Source organism: Pleurodeles waltl, chromosome 1_1, assembly GCF_031143425.1.
Source record: "Pleurodeles waltl isolate 20211129_DDA chromosome 1_1, aPleWal1.hap1.20221129, whole genome shotgun sequence".
In the NCBI taxonomy this organism is placed as follows: Eukaryota; Metazoa; Chordata; class Amphibia; order Caudata; family Salamandridae; genus Pleurodeles; species Pleurodeles waltl.
In genome coordinates this window covers 506,179,224-506,197,108 of record NC_090436.1, presented here as the reverse complement: position 1 = coordinate 506,197,108, position 17,885 = coordinate 506,179,224, and the positions used below count along the sequence as shown (strand labels likewise).

At 41.8% G+C, this 17,885-nt stretch overlaps 1 protein-coding gene across 1 annotated transcript in view; it reads right to left on the bottom strand.

Moving 5' to 3' along the window:
- Nucleotides 1-17,885, bottom strand: part of ADGRV1 (adhesion G protein-coupled receptor V1) — a 2,003,619-nt gene that overhangs the window by 1,116,201 nt on the left and 869,533 nt on the right. The window contains exons 55-57 of the mRNA XM_069225272.1: nt 15,764-15,966; nt 9,448-9,624; nt 8,669-8,851 (exon numbers count right to left, since the gene is read on the bottom strand). Of these exons, the coding sequence (XP_069081373.1) occupies nt 8,669-8,851; nt 9,448-9,624; nt 15,764-15,966 (563 nt within the window). The remainder of the gene's footprint in view (nt 1-8,668; nt 8,852-9,447; nt 9,625-15,763; nt 15,967-17,885) is intronic.

Below are 17,885 nucleotides of genomic sequence, written 5' to 3'. Positions count from 1 at the left end.
ACACAAGGCCTTCCACACACCATCCTGGGAAGCAATAGGCCTGATCCCAATCACTGCAGCAGCAAATCACACAGAGGTCATTGAGCACCTCTCCGACCCACTCTGGCATTCTAATAAAACACCATCACATGAAGATATAGAGAAGCCCCAGAAACCCACAAAAAAAAGCCCAGAACGAAGTATCCAGAAAAAAACAGAAAAATAACACCTTTCACCATTAGGGAGAACCTCACTGCATGCCATGTGCAGGGACTAGAGGGAAGCACATGTATCCTCGGAGCACGTTGCAAACATGCGTAACCCCCAAGTTGTGATACGCCCTCTTCTTTTCACTTTGTTCCACGCATGTGTAGGTCAACAGGTTCCACCTGCATCTCTAAAACACACATGTGCCTACACGTTAGGGAAGATAGCTAAAGAATAGCCTGACAAATCTCTCGCCATAGAAGCATTCTCCCCTGCCATTGTGAGAGGAGCAGATGACCCCCCCCAAAAAAAAATTAAGTGACCCATAACTAAAACACTCACCATTCTCTAAAATAAGTTCCTCCAAGTCGAGCCACCTCCAAAATAAATGAACAGGACATAATGAAAGAAAGAACATGCAGGAATCTTCAGAAAATATATAGCAATGTATGTTTTTCTAAGCTAACCTACAACCCACAGCTCTTATCCAACAGGTCTGTGACCAAACCACAAGTGCACCACTTTCTGAGCGGCCCAACAACTCATTAGCAACAACTTCCAGAACTCTGACAAGGAGCATGCGTGCAAAGACAGGGACCAATGATTATTTTTTGGACTGTTTTTATGGACATTCTACTATGAGCTCTCTTACTCTCTTACCCAAGCAAGACACCACTAGTACTGCAGCATTAGACCAGAGCAAGGTCATCCCCAATCGCCAGGGGACCGCAGATGTTTCCCCAGAAGGCCATCCAAAGACCTTCAAAAATACAAAAGTGATATGTTATTATACCCTTCTGCACTCTTTGTTTGTTGTGGATGTGGTTGCATCCATTCATAGCAAGAAATCTGCGTAGTTACATGGAGCCTACCTCAAACTCATTATAACGCTCGTCCAGACAGTGCCACGTCTGTTTGCTGATACCACATGCCATGGGTGCAGATAGGCTTTATCCATCCCAGGAGGTAGCCCCCGAGAAAGCAAAATGTCTCATCCACCTGTACCTTTGTAGCAGGGCCAAGATACCACCCAATAGGGTAGAACCCCACAGAGTAGAAGTAAACATCACTTGATATGTGACCAATCCCACTGCACTGCATCTTTACACCAAGCCTAGCAATATTCAAACCGAGCTAGATAGAATGCGCAGGAGGGACACTGTAGGGGAGAGCACTGTTTGGCCGTGATACTTTCCAGAAAAGAGTTCTTGGAGGTAACAAACCCACTGCACAAACACAGCCGCACCTCCATCTGTGGTCCCAGGGTGGCCCTTCGTGGGTCTGGGGAAGCCTTCTTTAAAAACAACTGGACTCCAGACATGAAGTTGCTATGTAGGGCCATCCTCCTTAATGATACAAGGGAAAATGAGTCTGATAGGAGGGGGTTAAATGAAAGCATAGATACTCCATGCCAAAAAATCTGGAATACTGACATAGATAGGTACATGTGGTAGGTAGGGAAGGGGCAAACCATAATTGTATGGAAACTTACATTATATTCATAATGTTTCAGAGGCAATGGGGCAATCCCTCTCTGCACAATGAAAATTGGGGAGCACTACTGCATGTACCAGACATGCACTGGGGCACCTCCATGCTGATGGGCTACTACTGTCAGCTCGTCCCCACATGGCGAGGCCTCTGCTCCCTCATGACTGTGCACACCCCGACTATGGTCATCCCTAGAGATGACCTGTCTCAGTTGTTCCAACATCCGCTACAGAAGACAACAACTCTGTTGCAACAGATTCAAAAGAAAAGAACTGCTGAATATTTTGGCTGGGCTTACTACAAGGACATTTCAGAAGATTTCAGACTATTCACTAACACTCAAGTAAACACAGGAATGTCCATTCCCTTCTTCACACTACAGACAAAAGCAAGCGTCCACTGTTTGCAGATAACCAGGTACTGAAAACGATCAACAGTACTGAGCTCGGCCTAGACACTATCAAGGAAGAACTAAGAGTCATCTGCCTCATGTGGATGCAGAATTGGTATGTGTTGGACCTGATGACCATGATGGAGGATGGGGTATCCACCAAGATTGGTGGGTCCTGTTGCACATTTATACCTGGTAACGACCCGGAAAATGAGACACTGACTTTCACTATCCAAGCACTGCATTGTCTACAAGATGACATGAAGAAAGAGGGAGATGCCCCCGAGCAGGACTGGTTGTTTGATTAGTTTTCCTGACTCCCCTTGTGGTTGGTCACGCTTGGCATGCCATTGCTGCCAGTTCTCATTTCTGTGCTGTTTTGTGTTATTTCTTACAAATGGGGGATTCCTGCTGCAAAAATGTAGTCTTCGAATTAGGTAGAGTTCAAGTGTGTATAGAAATGGTAGTAGACACAACAGAAACAGGTGAAACCTTGAATAGTGTGACTGTCATGAATATGGGGTGGATAAAGTAGTTGAAAATTCAGCTAAAGGCGAAATGTCGATATGCATAAAAGAAATATCAATGTACGCCATGATATTTGCCAGCATAACAATGAACTCGCTTTGCTATGGCTAATTCTACCCGGCATGGCCTCCGCATCAACTCTGAGCCAGAGGTACATGGTCAAGCAGGCCCTAGGACCCAAACCTGACGCAAGTGATCACAAGACAGATCACAGGTGGCATGACACATGGCCCATAGACAAATGTGCAAAACAAGAAAGACATAGATCGATTCAATGGCCTCCAATAAAACACATTCGGCCAGAGGGGTACGCATTCCCAAAACACCATAAACGTAGATGCCACATGAAGTTAGGAACACGCTGCCAATCCGAATACAGCACACACACCATACACAGTGATCATGCGTTCCCCATGCCGGACACACAAGGTTGAGACCCACCTGCACACTTTATCATATAGTCGGAATTATGGCCTCATGACTAGGACCGGATTCCTTTTTTCAAAGAATATATTCAATCATTTTATTGCACCTCAAGACAACGTATAAAAAGATGCTCAAAACTTTGTACCTTTGAGAGACAGCCATCAGATCCTAACTCTGTACTGCTCTCTTCAGGCGGTAGTGTTTAATTAGACCAACTGTTCCTGCTTTGCCAAAAAGCCCCTTGTCTTTCATTTATTTAAGGTGAATCCACATTCAAGAAACAAGGGAAAGAACACAAGCACTTTAGCACTGGTCAGCAGTGGTAAAGTGTCCAGAATCCAAAGGCCAGCAAAAGCGAAGTCAGCAAAAACAACAGGAGGTTTGAAGGCAAACCATTTGGTGAAACCATGCCAAGGATGCCAGGTCTAAAACATACCCCCCCCCCAGCTGAAAGTGGGGAGGGCTTCCCAGCCCCTTGGGCGTTCTATTCACTAAGGCAGAAGAACCTTGAGAGGCCATGAGCATTGGCGTGGCCTGTTCCAGGAGGGTATTTCACAATAAAGTCCATTCCCTGTAGGGAGATGGACCACCTCAACAGTTTGAGATTCTCACCCCTCATCCGTATTAAACATCTGAGGGGATCTGTGGTTGGTCTAAACCCGGATGTGAGCGCCAAACAAGTATGGTTTCTGCTTCTTTAGTGCTCAGACCACAGCAAAGGCTTCCCTCTCTGTTTCACTCCACCTCTGATCCCTGGGTAGTAACCTCCTACTGATGAAGGCTACAGGCTTTGTTTAGCTGTCAGACCATAGCCCCTATGTCATGCTCTGGAGCATCTGTCTGCACAATTAATTGGGAGAAGTCAGGGGCGTTGAGCACGGGTGATGTGCACATTGTATTGTATTGTATTGTATTGTAATAGTATTTATATAGCGCTTACTACCCCTGACGAGGCGTCAAAGCGCTTTTTGGCGAGTAGTACGCTACTCCGGAGCCCAAGAGGAATTAGTGTTGGATTAGTATAGGGAAATACAGGTTCAGTTTTAGTATTTTTATGAGTTAATTTGAGCAAAGGATATGTGAGTTTATTAGTTGGATTGACTAGAGTAATGGAGAGATAGAGGAGGGAAGATCCAGAAGCGTTAATTGGGAATTTATAGTAAAAGGATGAGGCTTGGGATGAGTAAAGGAGAGATTGAGGAGGGAAGAGTCTGTGAAAAGGGTTAGGGAGATCGTAATAGCAGGAGGGGTTTTGGATGAGTCCAGGTGAGATAAATGAGGGAGATTTTATTAGGGTTGTTTGGGAAATCATGGTAGTAAAGTGAGGTTTGGGTGAGCTAGATGTGGAAGAGGAGGGAAGAGCTTAGGGAGGGTTATTTTGGAGATGAAAGTAGTAGAATGGGTTTAGGATGAGCCAGAGTGGAGATGGAGGATAGATTAATAGAGACATGACATATGGTGATGAGTAGACACAGTAAAGCTTACAAGAGAGTACATTTATATTATGTTTATTTATTTATAATTTGATCTATATATATATATATATATATTAATCATTATTTTATTTTTCTTTAATTTATTTATTCATCATTAATTTGTTTTACTGTAATGTACTTATTTATAATTTGAGTATTATTTATAGATTTTATTTCATTTATTTTTATTTATACACGCACATATATATATATATATATATATATATATATATATATATATATATATATATATATATATATGTATATATACATAGATATGTATATTCACATACATATACATATTTAATTGTGAGTAAATATACATTTGGTAAACAGGTTTAAAGAGTATGTGTTTAATTTATTGTTGTGACATAGTAGCAATACATATTCCCTAAAGAACTATACATATCTAGAATAAACACATAATCAGATTAAAAATATTTACCAACACAGGCATACGCAGTCCATTGCTGTTTGAGTATGGTGGTTATGAAGGAAAGAGTCAACTCTTGAGTAGTCTTCGGCGAGAACGGTCCCTTCATGGCCTACTTCAGGGTGTCAAAAGCTTTCTGGCACCCCTCTGTCCAGATCACCTGACGTGACTGCTTCCTGGAACTCAGCTCTGTCAAGGGAGGCAACAATGGTGCCATGCCCCTTGAAAAAAAACCTTCAAAGGCCAGTCAGGACTATGAAGGATCTCACCTCTATCAGGGTCTTGGGGATTCAAAAGCCAGAATGGTTTCAATTGTGGCCTGGAGAGGCTTCACCTTGCCTCCTCCCACTTGAAGACCCAAGTAGACCAAAGAACCCTGCCCTATCTGGTGATTAGTGGTCTTGATAGTCAGGCCTAACCCTCTGCAGAGTTTGAAACACTTACTTGAGGTGGCACAGGTGGTCCTCCCAGCTAGAACTGAAGATTGCAATTTCATCTAGGTAGGTGGCACTGAAGTTCTCTAACCCAGCTAGGATCTGGCTGACAACCTCTGAAAGGTGGGGGGGTGTACTCTAACCCGAAGAGCATTACCCAGAACTGGAAGTGATCCTCTGGGGTAGAGAATGCAGAGCTCTCTTTAGCCCCCTCGACCAAGGCAATCTGTGAGTACCTAGATGTTAAGTCACCTGTGCTGAGGAACTTGGCAGCTTCTAGCGGATCTGTGAGGTCTTCAGCTTGGGGGATGGGGTGTGCGTCAGGCTTGGTGACAGCATTGAGCCCACAGTATTCCACAGAGAACCTAAGTTCGGGTGTGACACCTGGAGGGAGCAGCCTTGGGGACCAACACCACTGGACTGGCCCAAGTGCTGTTTGAGGGCTCAATAACCCCTAACACCAGCATCTTTGAGACCTCCTCCTTAGTTCTGGTTCTCACCTTGTTCCAGTAGGAAGGCTCTGTACCACTGGAGGACCATCCAACACACGGGTTGCACCAGGCTCAGGAACCTTAGGCTCTCTATACAAGAAACTATTCTCCCAGTAAATCAGGTGATCATCAAAGGTGCCTATAATCTGCCTGGGCCTCGGTCTGTTGACGTAAATCCACAAGAGTAGGACATTTCCTCTGTGCCTTGCAGAACTCCTCCCTGGTGGGACCCCCTTCCTGCTGCCAGTTGGCCAGCTCAGGCAGGTTCCCCAGTTCAGCCACATCCTCCCCTTTAGGCTCTGGGGCATCCCCCTCAGGGTCAGCCGCCTCCCGGAATGTGGGAGTTTCAGGAACGAGTTTCCCATGGCCCTTGCCCTTCCTCTTTACTTGGCAGGCTCCTAGGCCATTCTTTCAGGCTCCAGGTCCTCCTGACTACCCTCTCGGGCTGCCATGAACTGAGTGGTCAGGCCCGAACCACTCAGGTAAATTTAACATCTTTACAATGTGTCAAAGATTTTTATTATAGATGCAGCAACATTACAGACTATTAAAATAAATATAAAAAGGGCTTGTACACTACTCATCATGAACTCAATTATTTAAAAGTGAGCTGATATGTGATAATAAAGACAACAGAGGCTTGGTGAAATTAAATATGTGCCTAGGAATTCACAGTTTGGACAAGCAGGGAAGCCAAATTGATTCCAGGTTATTTGGTTTTCACATTTTAAAATTCAGGTGCCAGATGGAGATATATATATATATATATATATATATATATATATATATCTCTCTCTCTCTCTCTCTCTCTCTTCCCCCCCCCCCATTTATATCAAAGGTAAATATTTCATCTTTGGCTTAGGACAAGAAAAACTGACACAGACATAGTAGAATAGACTCATGGGCCCCAACAGTGGCGTAATTAAACTTGAGGGGGCTCTCCTGCAAAGTGCATGGGAGCCCCCTCCTTATGGACTTATTGTGGAGCTCTCAAGCCTGGGTACTGAGGTGAGGGGGCACCCTGGAACTTGGGGGCCTCCCGCACCACGAGGGCAGCAGGGGCTTGTGTTACACCACCTGCCCACAGACCTAATACATGGCCCAGAATGCATTTATTTGGGGGAGGGTAATATCACCACAAACACCACCTCCAAGCTACACCCCTGACTGTACCTTTTGTATTGTTGCCATGTTTCAATCCTATTGTAGATTGTTCAGCAATTGCTCAAATGTTGGCCTTTGGAAGGATTTGGGGGTCTGTTTTCTTTTCCAGCGCTTTTGACTTTACTGCTTCCTGTGTACGGTGATTTTCTTTTCTGAAATTAGCCTAGATGTCACCCATAATGTAGTGTCCAATGTGGACGATTTCTTCGTAGGTTCCAAAGGATGGGGCTGTAACTCTTGCATGCATGCAGACTTGCGCACTAATAAAAACCACTCATGCCAAGCAATCGGCATGCAGCATCAGCCACAAGCTGGTCCGCCATGTTGCAAGCATTGTCCTGTCCGTAACTCGATTAGATTGTGCACAGGGGCCGTTACTTATGGGTTTATAATGCCTGATGTAAGACATATTTTGGCTGCCTTTGATCATAACAACTTTGAATGAAATACCCATTTTCAGATAATAAAGGCCTTCGTGATGCCAAACAATACTCAGTTTAATGTTAAGCTTTCAGAAATGCAGACATGCAAAAACAGCTCAAAGCTCAAGCTATCAAGCAGCAACCTGTCAAACAGTACCAAAAAAAGCTTGAACAAGTACTGATAAAGTCATGTATTTTTTAGCTTGGATCTAGATTTTGTTTCTCTCAATAATATTCTATTTGAAATTCACTGCCCCATCAGCCATCGTTCCCACTGTAGGAAAGGCACAATACAGGTGACATGGTGGAAGTTTAGTATACTAGTGTATGATATTAGAATATGGATACAGAGCTTGAAATTGTAGCCGGTATTCTCGCTGCAACAGTGATAATCAAACCACTAGTCTCGGGATTTTCGCTATTCATTAGGTGAAATATGATAGATTTCTCTCTTAATTTTCTTGCTCTGGGTTGTTTTTCATTAACTCTTCCAACTCTTCTTGCTAGACAGACACACCCAGCTCCTGTGTTGAGTGTTTATAGGGTGTTAAATGTTTGTGTTGTGTATTGTACGAGGTGTGTAATGATGACAATACATCTTGCCAAACCATTAAAGCTGTCTGTAGCCAAACACAAAAATCATCAATATAGAAGTGTCCTTTGCAAAGTTTACTAGACAGGATTACAAAGAAAATGACTTTTGTTGTGTATGAACTAGGTTGCGTTTTAAGATGATAATGAAATGTGTGATTCTCTAGGCAACTCTGGAGAGCAAAATCATGCTGACGAAGCAGTTTACAGGAGCTGCAGCACTGAGAAAAGGTGGCCTGAAAAGATGCACTGAGAAAATAGAGCTGTGCATACAAGCCTAACCTTTGTGTTCAACAGCCTGGCAAATAGGGCACACGCCACCTACAATACAGGTCTCCTACAGCTGTGGTTGATAAGCTGTGGGTGACCATTCACAAACTGTGGGTGACAACTGACAACCTCACTACACAGCCCAGCAACATGTATGCTAGTTGAAGTCAACAGCATGACATATGGAGAGGTCGCACAAACAAGAACATTAGAGGTGGGGACATAACATGGACCCAATGCTGCCAGCATGGAACAAGATGGATGCTTTACAAATAAGCATGCAGACACGAGATGATGTATGGTAATAGCAATATAGAACGAGGAAGGAAGGTTTTCAAATTACATTGGTAAAAACGTTCATCTTACCTGTCCTTCAGTAAATGTAAGATTTCCAAAGGATGGGCTGAAGTCTTCTACACTCGCAGTAGAAGGTGTGGCCTCCCAGTATAAATGAATTACACCAAATCTGCCACGTTGTCGTATAACTGGCAGCCTTAGTATGTTCTGTGGTGAAGGTAATTCAAAACCAGCAACAGCACCACCTACCCCCTAGAACCATAAAAATGCATCAAATTCAGGTCATATTTCACACAAAAATACTATCTCATAAAAACGTCTTCATTTTATACACATATATTTTTTGTGTTAGGGAATTAATAAAAGCATGAAATTCATATATTTTTAAAATGTAGTCAACAGACTAGGTTTATCACCTGCCTTGAATCAAAATGATGTTTTATTACTTAGCACAGTAGTTATCAAAAAAAGGTATGCTTATCAAACCATGAACAGATGAAATGTGCCAGTTAATGGTGTGGTCAGGGCACCATATAGATGCCATCAGTAATATGTTAATGAGAAAATATATGATAATAAGTTATGTTTTGAGAAATGAAAAATATCACTTTAGATGTAATCAGTATTATTCACTATAACGTTTGTAATCCACAAATATCACTAATGTACATTAGAAGTGCCACAGACACATCTGGTCGCCTTTGCAACGATTTAGCTACAACAGTTGTTTAACATATTGCATACCTTTAAACTAAGGTTAAACCAATCAAACACTAATTTTCAGAGGTGTTGATATATTTGGATTCCAATTGTTATATTGTACTTGTGTACTGTTTCTCTGGACAAACCTTAGTAACATTAAACTGGACTACTCCTCTAGGGTCATCGTTTTCCTCAATTGTAATTTCTACAACTTCTGCCCCAGGCCGTTTCACACTGGGCTGTCCTCCAGCCAGGGAAGAGTTTCTTAGATAGACTTCAGTGATGTTGACAACAAAGCTTTCATCCAGTTCAGGAGTATCGTCCTGGAATGAAACAAGGTGTGTCAGCTCAACACTACAGGAGAACACAGCAGCTACTACCACGAGATGCACTCTAAGGTTGTTTTCTTTATATCATGCCACAGTTCTATTGAGTATTCCAATACTGTGATCGATAAACTGAATGAGGCCCATTCAAACAAAGCAAGTGCACCCTACAGTATGTTCGCTGCATAATCCATAGCAGTTTTCATCCTGTGTCCACCAAAAATATTACTACTGCAGAAATAAAATAATGGAATGTCCTGCATATTGACAGTTTTAACTAGAAACATTAATACTCATTAGCCAGAATAGAAGTTTTAGTAGATACCTGTTCTGGCAAATATCTGCATTTTCTGCTAAATTCAGAATAAACTCCAGAAAGAAGAAACACTTTTCAGTGAATCATTTTCAGTGTCGAATTATTACTGCCAGGCCTATAAAACGAGCATGATCTTCATTCGTCATATTTAGATTAATCACCAAAATTCCGAAGTTTGAAGACATAAATTGCAATACCGTATTTACAATTTGCATCGCCGGACTCCCATCATTCACTGTTATAGGTTGAAACTTAACAAAAATCTCTGATCAATTTGTACACATTCCTACAAAAAAACATAAGCATATGCTTGCAAACTGCATGGTGGAAGGGTGAAATGACCCAGGGGGACAGCGCCAATGAGAGGGCAGCTTTCTGACACAGGGCCTGATTTAAATGCCAGTGGAGGGGAATTACGATCCCATTAATTCCTATGGGGATCATGATACGGAAGGGATAGCTATCACGTTTGTGACAGAGTATTCTCTCTGCCGACATCTAAATCAGACCTTTGTTTTTAATCAGAAACATATTGTGGAAATTGTGCTGTCAAATGAATTGTTAAACCACCACATTTGTTTTGTGAAATTATGCAGCAGGATAGCACCCAATTATATAGCAGGGTTGACTAAATTAGGTGTTAGGAAAAGGCAAATAATGCAACATTTTTTGATACTGTTGCTTCATTATTTTGTGATTTTTAAATTTGGGATTATTGTCTGAGAAAGCATTTCACCTCTTTAGTGCCAGTTTAACAACCAAATACAGAAAAAAGCAACCGAGAGATGACCAGTTAACCTTTGTAAAGGGCCATTCACTCCGTGTGACCCTACATTGGCATGTTTTTAGTAACTTTTGACCTGCTTACGCTAAAAGCACATTTTTTGTTAAAATCTGCTGATGATGGATTGTGTAGAAAACACGGCAAGTCCATAATTATGTGAAAAAAATCCATGGCTGCAGAATCGCTGAATTCCAGTGGTCCTGAATAAACCCTTCTCAGGATGGGAAGGGAAACGGAACACACCAAAATGTTGTGGGGAGCAGGGGGAAGAGGTTTCTCCATGTGGAAAGATATTTACCCAGGGGAGGAAAAAAATGTACAACTTTAAAGTCATCTTTCTAAATGAGAAAATGTACTTGTTATACGATCGGCATTTTGGAAATAGCAAGATTCACAAATGTGGTATGACCAACATGTGACATGGCACTAGCAATAGTATGCCTCAAACCTTATATTGGCACAACTTTCCAAACTTACTACTGCCAATGGTTGTGATTTCCAACAAGTAGTAACTTTGCATCTGTTCGAGGAGTTCTTCCGGGAGTTCAGATTTAATACTTTTTTTGTGGCTCAGTAACAATATATCTTTCAATTCCTGAACCCAGAAATGAACAAGTTAAAAACTATTGAAATGACGGCAAAGAGGAAACCCAACACAGAAAGAGCAGACAGAATTCAGGGACGTCAGATCCAACTACGAAAACAGAATACATTTATTAGGGGGTGTCACACTCCATACCACCCTTAAGCAATGCCCCACAAGTAAATGTCACCATGTTTACATATTTTCATAAGCTTCTAACAAATATACTAAATACTCACTAGAAGATTACATTTCGTCTACTTACCATCATTATTACAACTGTTCTTAATCTCAATCAAATGTATTTTAAAAGTGTCCTCTGACTCTCCAAATAGTGCATCAAAAAGGTTTTTTTAATTGTCGTTGACCTTCTAAAACATATATCCAATGCTTTTTAAACAGCTCCAAAACTGTTCATGAAATTCACCACCATCCCTCCTAAAATTGCCTGAAGTGAAATGTTGCCATCTTTCAAGTGATCCTTAAAGTGGCTCATAATTCTGCAAAAAAACTCTTGAATATTCATATTTTAAGCCTGATGTACAGAGGCAGCTGTTTTTTCGGAGCTCTGTCCCGCATGCTCCTGGTATGCTTAATTTACACAGTTAGCATCTTTCAGGAAAAAAAGACAAGCATGTTGATGTTGTGACAATTTTCTGAATCATTTTCAATGCTAAGCGCTGCCTTCCTATGACTCTTCAGCTGCTTAGCATACTTCCCCCTCCTATGTATGCCAAGGCCAGAACCCAAGAGAACCCAGGTATAAGGGGGTATACTTTGTGTCCTGATAGAAAAATAGAATAACAAAGTAATATGGTAGAAAATAAGCATTTGTTGAAATGTATCTCCAGTTGCTAAACATTTAATCGCTGCAATGAGAAAGGCACCAAATAGTTTTTCAGGAACTAAAACTAATGGAAGCTATCGTAGGGTTTCCGAGCATCTGTCCTCTCTAGGCAGTCATTGCAGGCATAGTTTGCAATATCACGGTTAGACCTGACAGCCTTAGGGGTGGTCACCCTAACTTTCTGCCTTCCTCCCTCCATATTTTTGTTACTGTTTTTGCTGGCTTTAGGACTCTGCACACTTTACCACTGCTAATCAGTGCTGAAGTGCATATGCTCACTCCTTAAAACATGGTGACATTGGTACACACCCAATTGGCATATTTGATCTACGTGTAAGACCCTAGTAAAGTGCACTACATGTGCCCAGGGCCTTTAGATTGAATGCTACTAGTGGTCCTGCAACACTGGTTGTGCCACCCACATACATAGCCCCTAACCCTGTATCAGGCCTGCCATTGCAAGGCCTGTGTGTGCAGTTTCATTGCCACTTCGACTTGGCATTTAAAAGTACTTGCCAAGCCTTAAACTCCTCTTTTTCTACATATAGGTCACCCCTACATAGGCCCTAGGTAACCCATAGGGCAGGACAATCCTGCTGACTGTTGAAGTTCGATTTTAGATTACTATTTTAGAAATGCCACTTCTACAGAGTGAGCATTTCTCTGCACTTAAAATCCTTCTGTGCCTTACAACCTGGTTCCAATCCTCGCCTGGGCTGGGCTGATTGACAGCTCCCTTGTGCATTTCACCCAGACAACCACAAACACAGGATGCTCAGTCACACTTGCACACATCTGCATACTGAATGGGCCTTCCTGGGCTAGAAGGGTGGAGGGCCTGACACTTACATTTCAGAGGACAGTGGCCTGCCCCAACAACGGAATGCCACACCCCCCACTGGGACCCTGGCGTTGGGACCAGAACTTCGACGCACAGCCCACAGGATCCATGCATCGCTGAGCTGGAACGACACAGCTCAACTTCCTGAGAGAGGAATCAACGCAGCACCAGCCATGCACAGAAACTTCCCCACATCGCCCATCGGATCAACGCAGCACCTGTTATTTCGTCCAGCACACCCAGGATTTCCCTGCATCGTCTCTGGGCATCAAAAGACCCCGCATCGCAAAGAGGATTCAAGCCTGCGCGCCAAATCCCTTGCCACGTGGAAAAGGATCAACACATCGTCTGCATGCACCCAGAAATACGACGCACACCTACCTTTTTCCACACATCTCCTCCTCTGCGATCTTCGTGCGTGTACTTTCTGCTTGCAAGAGACAATTGTTGCTTTTAAGATCTAAAGACTCTTCTTATCATTACAAAAGTGATATTTCAACTTGTGATTAGTTTTTACCTTAATTTAATCAGATAAATATACCATATTTTTCTAACCCTGTGTGGTGTCTTTTTGTAGTGTTCTCACTGTGTTACTGCATGATTTATTGCACAATTACTTTACACACTGCCTTTTAAGTTAAGCCTGACTGCTCAGTGCTAAGCTACCAGAGGGTGGGCGCAGGATAATTTGGATTGTGTGTGACTTACCCTGACTAGGATTGTGATCCCTATTTGGACAAGGGTGTATACCTCTGCTCATCTAGAGACCCCATTTCTAACAATCACAATATAAAGGAAGATGTTTTACTTTCAAAGTACGATGTAAACCGATTGTGTCATTAAGTGCAGACCCCATGTGCTCTGCAAACTGTAAAAAAGACACAAACTCGTGATAAAGAGGGAGGGAAGTTATTTGTGGTCAATACATGAAAAACCAATCCCACAGTACTGGTATTTCCCCAGGCAGTATTACCTCCTTTAATTACCAAATTCAGAGAATGAGGCCCCCAATACTGGGATAGATAATGAGTCACAAATAACAGATCTGATGGAGAGTGGTCAATGTTCTTGATACTTCGCCTGTAGAGTATTGAAGTAGAAAAGGTTAATGGACGGAATGCTGAAACGCTTCAAACACTCACCCCCAATCACAGATCTCGGTTAAATCCATCATTCTTTTGCTCACTATACCATCACAATTTGTACCCAGCCACCTGCAAATCAGTACAGAACCTGCTCCCCATGGGAACAGTTCAGCCCAAACTGCCAAACCAGGTCCTCCCTGGATCAGAGTATTGAAATTCAATATATGTCTTCCTTGTGAGCTGTCAAGTGGTTTCTTTTATAATGTCACCTTAATATATGAAGCTGATTGACATCAGTGGATTCACTCACACACCTGTACACTCCTTCACTGTGCTCCACATCCGAGGACAATCAGTGGCTGCTCACAGGGTTGGAGACTGTTCATCAGACAGGACGACTGCAGTCGTCTGCTGACTTTGTGTATAGTAGACCATTATACTAAAGTTCAAATGCAAAACTACAACCATAACCAAAGATTAATACAATCATTATCATTTGAACGGGAAAAGACTATATAAAAAGCATTTGATAATTATTTACTATATGTCTTTAAGTTATAATTTTGGTATGTCAATGTTACTAGTGATAATAATACATTTTGTTCCCAGTCAATGCAGACACTGTGGAGGGGAGATCAGTCTTTTAAGGCAACTTATTGTGAGGGGGACTATGGGGTCCTGCAACTGGGCCAGGCCTGCTTTCAACCACATCATTCATTAATAAATAGAGAAACTAGATATTTATTCCTGACCTAGATTGTCTGTATAATGTCCACTGCCCCCAAATACTTTAAGATTTATGGAACTTAGCAGGTAGGCTCATAGTGTTTCTATAGGAAACACACTTCAAAGGCCATGAGACAAGCAAGGTGCCATGCAGGTGGAGGGGACAGCTCTTTTCTACCACCTGCTCCACTGATGCCCAGGCCCCTAATTGTGGCCTGCCACAGAGTTCCTTTCCTTTGCCATATAGTCAACAGAGGCAGATTCCTATTAATTAAGTGTAGACTAGATAGAACTGATATTACAAACAGCATATATAATTGCCCAATACTGACCAACCCGAACACTACGCTACACTCTGTGAGTGACTTGCTCGATGGCTGAATGTCCACTGATCATGGGTAGAGTTTATAGTAGTGTCCCAGATATTTACCTGGCTCATGTACACACTCCAAAAACAGGATTTCAGGACGACAGGGCAACCCGTGACCTGAACACGTGGATGATGACCTGGGAGTTGGTAGTTGGTTGTCTACATCGGAGACAGCGAATATTGTTTTTACTTCCCAGTCCATGATCTATACCTTGACTTGGATAGGATAATTTTCTTGTCTTCACCCCAACCCTATATATTGCATGTGAATTACCCTAATGCAACATTATCTGACTATAACATTGGTTATGAGCATAGCCTGGGGCAAGCCAGTTGCATCAATCCCCACATGGAGGTTACAAAGCAATAAGCTTTTGGATAGGGACTTTAGACACTGTATGACATTATTTTGATGAAAACAGTGGTACTATCTTAAATACACAACTCAAATGGGAAGTCTTCAATGTAGTGGCCAGTGGCCACTGCATCACAACTGTAGGGGTGTCAAACATGACAAAACGCAATATGACAGCATCACACATCATCAGTACTTCCATTTCATTGATATGATTTTAATAACTTACAGAAAGAATGGCCACTTGGCACACAGCAATAGTTTGGTTCTCCAAGATGATTACTGTTTTATTTATAACTAAGTAGTCCTGATTTGCTGTTGCATGATAAATAGGTAAGAGCAAGAAATTAGTTCTGGATGTCAAATGGACAACAATATCTCCAACAAATCCTTGTTCACGTATAATCTTTAGGGAAATAACTGTTGAATTGCCTGTGAAAAAAGAAGAGACAGATGGTCTTAGGTTTGTCTTCAGTGGCACATATTTCTTTACATTGAAACATATTTTCAAAAACAAATCTTCAGGCTTTCTTAAGAGAAGAACATTAGGTGTCTGCTTTATCAGCACTTTTCTCCAGTCTCTGAATTAAAATCACCTGACAACTGGTACTTCTTTAACATGTACCAATGCTACATTACTGCTGTGTATTGCACTAGCAGCTTTCTGCCATGTGTTTCCACAAGGGTGAAAAACAAAAGCTCACACATTATAGAAGCAAATACCCCTTTCCCTGCAACTCATCCAATGAATGCTTCATTGTTTCTTGGAACCTTATTCCCAGGTGCTGAGTCTGTCTTTGTCTCAGGGTGCCAGGAGCAATCTATGCTTTACTTCTTCCCCCAAATGCATGGTCTTCCATCAAACAGACTTGTGAATTGGGCAATGGGACTAACGTTTAGAGAGAGTCTTGGTTATGGCAGCCTGCATATATTTGATTTAGAGTTTATACATATTTATGCATGTACTCACTCTAAATAGGGCTGATGAGAAATTCCCCTATTTTGGCACAAGCCTAACATCTGTAAAACCCTTAACAATCGCCTTCATAAGCTGCATAAAGAGTCTTCAGAGAATGCTGAATCCCATCAACGGTTATTCATTTAAAAAAACAGCTCACCATGATATCTAAACATTTTTTGTACTTAACAACCTTAAAAGATAACTAATTTTAATTTCCCAAAAGATTTTGCCCAATGATTGATAGAGAAACTCCAAAGTGTGTCTGTTTTGATCCTAACTGGTCACCTGGATCTGCCTCTTTGCTGAAATTGTGTAATTACTGTGTTTGTTTAAAACCAATGCCTAGATGTTCTGAGAATCAGTACAAGTTTTGTAGTGCTCAAACGCTAGAGATCGGGCAATAGCAATTTTAGTACCTCAGTCTGAAACTCTCACGTAGTGCAAAGAAGAAAATAATATTTTATTATTTGTTGCCTCAAGGTACTCTGCTAGAACCACATTGACAGCCTGTGAATCTACATTTACTGCATAGTGCCAGGCTAGGTGAAATTGTGAACCACTGCCAAATCTCAGTTTAACTTTTCAGTAAAAAGAAAAACTATTTAAAAGCAATACTGTTTCCTTTCAGGAAATTGTGCTGATTAAACAAAACACATTTCTTCATTTAAAAGCAATCACAAGCATGGTGATCTGCTGACCCTTGTAGCAACTGTCACTGTGACTGGGACCAATTGAAGTGAGTTGCAATTTGCACCAACTTCATGAATATTAACAGGTTAAGCCAGACTGGGAATCTTTGGGGGTGCCCAGCCTAAGACATGGGAGTCAGGATGTGGTCTTTTCAGAACGGGGTGACTGTGACATGCATCCTGTAATAATAGCACCTGCAAGACAAAATGTTGTCTTGAGGCCACATCACTTAGGTACACAGTCTCAGTCTTAAGTGTCAGTTTTAGGACATGAAATGGATGAAGGAAGAAAAAGTTCCATTAATCAATCCGATTTTTTGTTTTTTTTAAATGTGAGTTTGTGGAGCGTTCTCAAACTCAGGTTCAAGGCCAGTCTCCAGACTACTGGTCCAGATATATTTACCTTGATTGGTTGAGGGGTTGGTTTAATTTGAGGCCTACAAAAATACTTTCCAAATCTAATGTCTCAAAAACTACTAAATGGATTTACACCAAACCAAGCAAAGGCATCCCCTTGAGTAAAGAGCTGCTTTCCTTCAATGCATCTTTTTTCTTTACAGTGCTGTCAAAACTTTCTATGGCAGTTAAAACGAGAAATATCACAACTTTGATCCCATTTTCTTGTCTGCCATGTGACAGGTCTGCATGAAACTGGCCATGTTGAACCCAAATCGGATGATCATGTTTTTTTATTTTTTTTA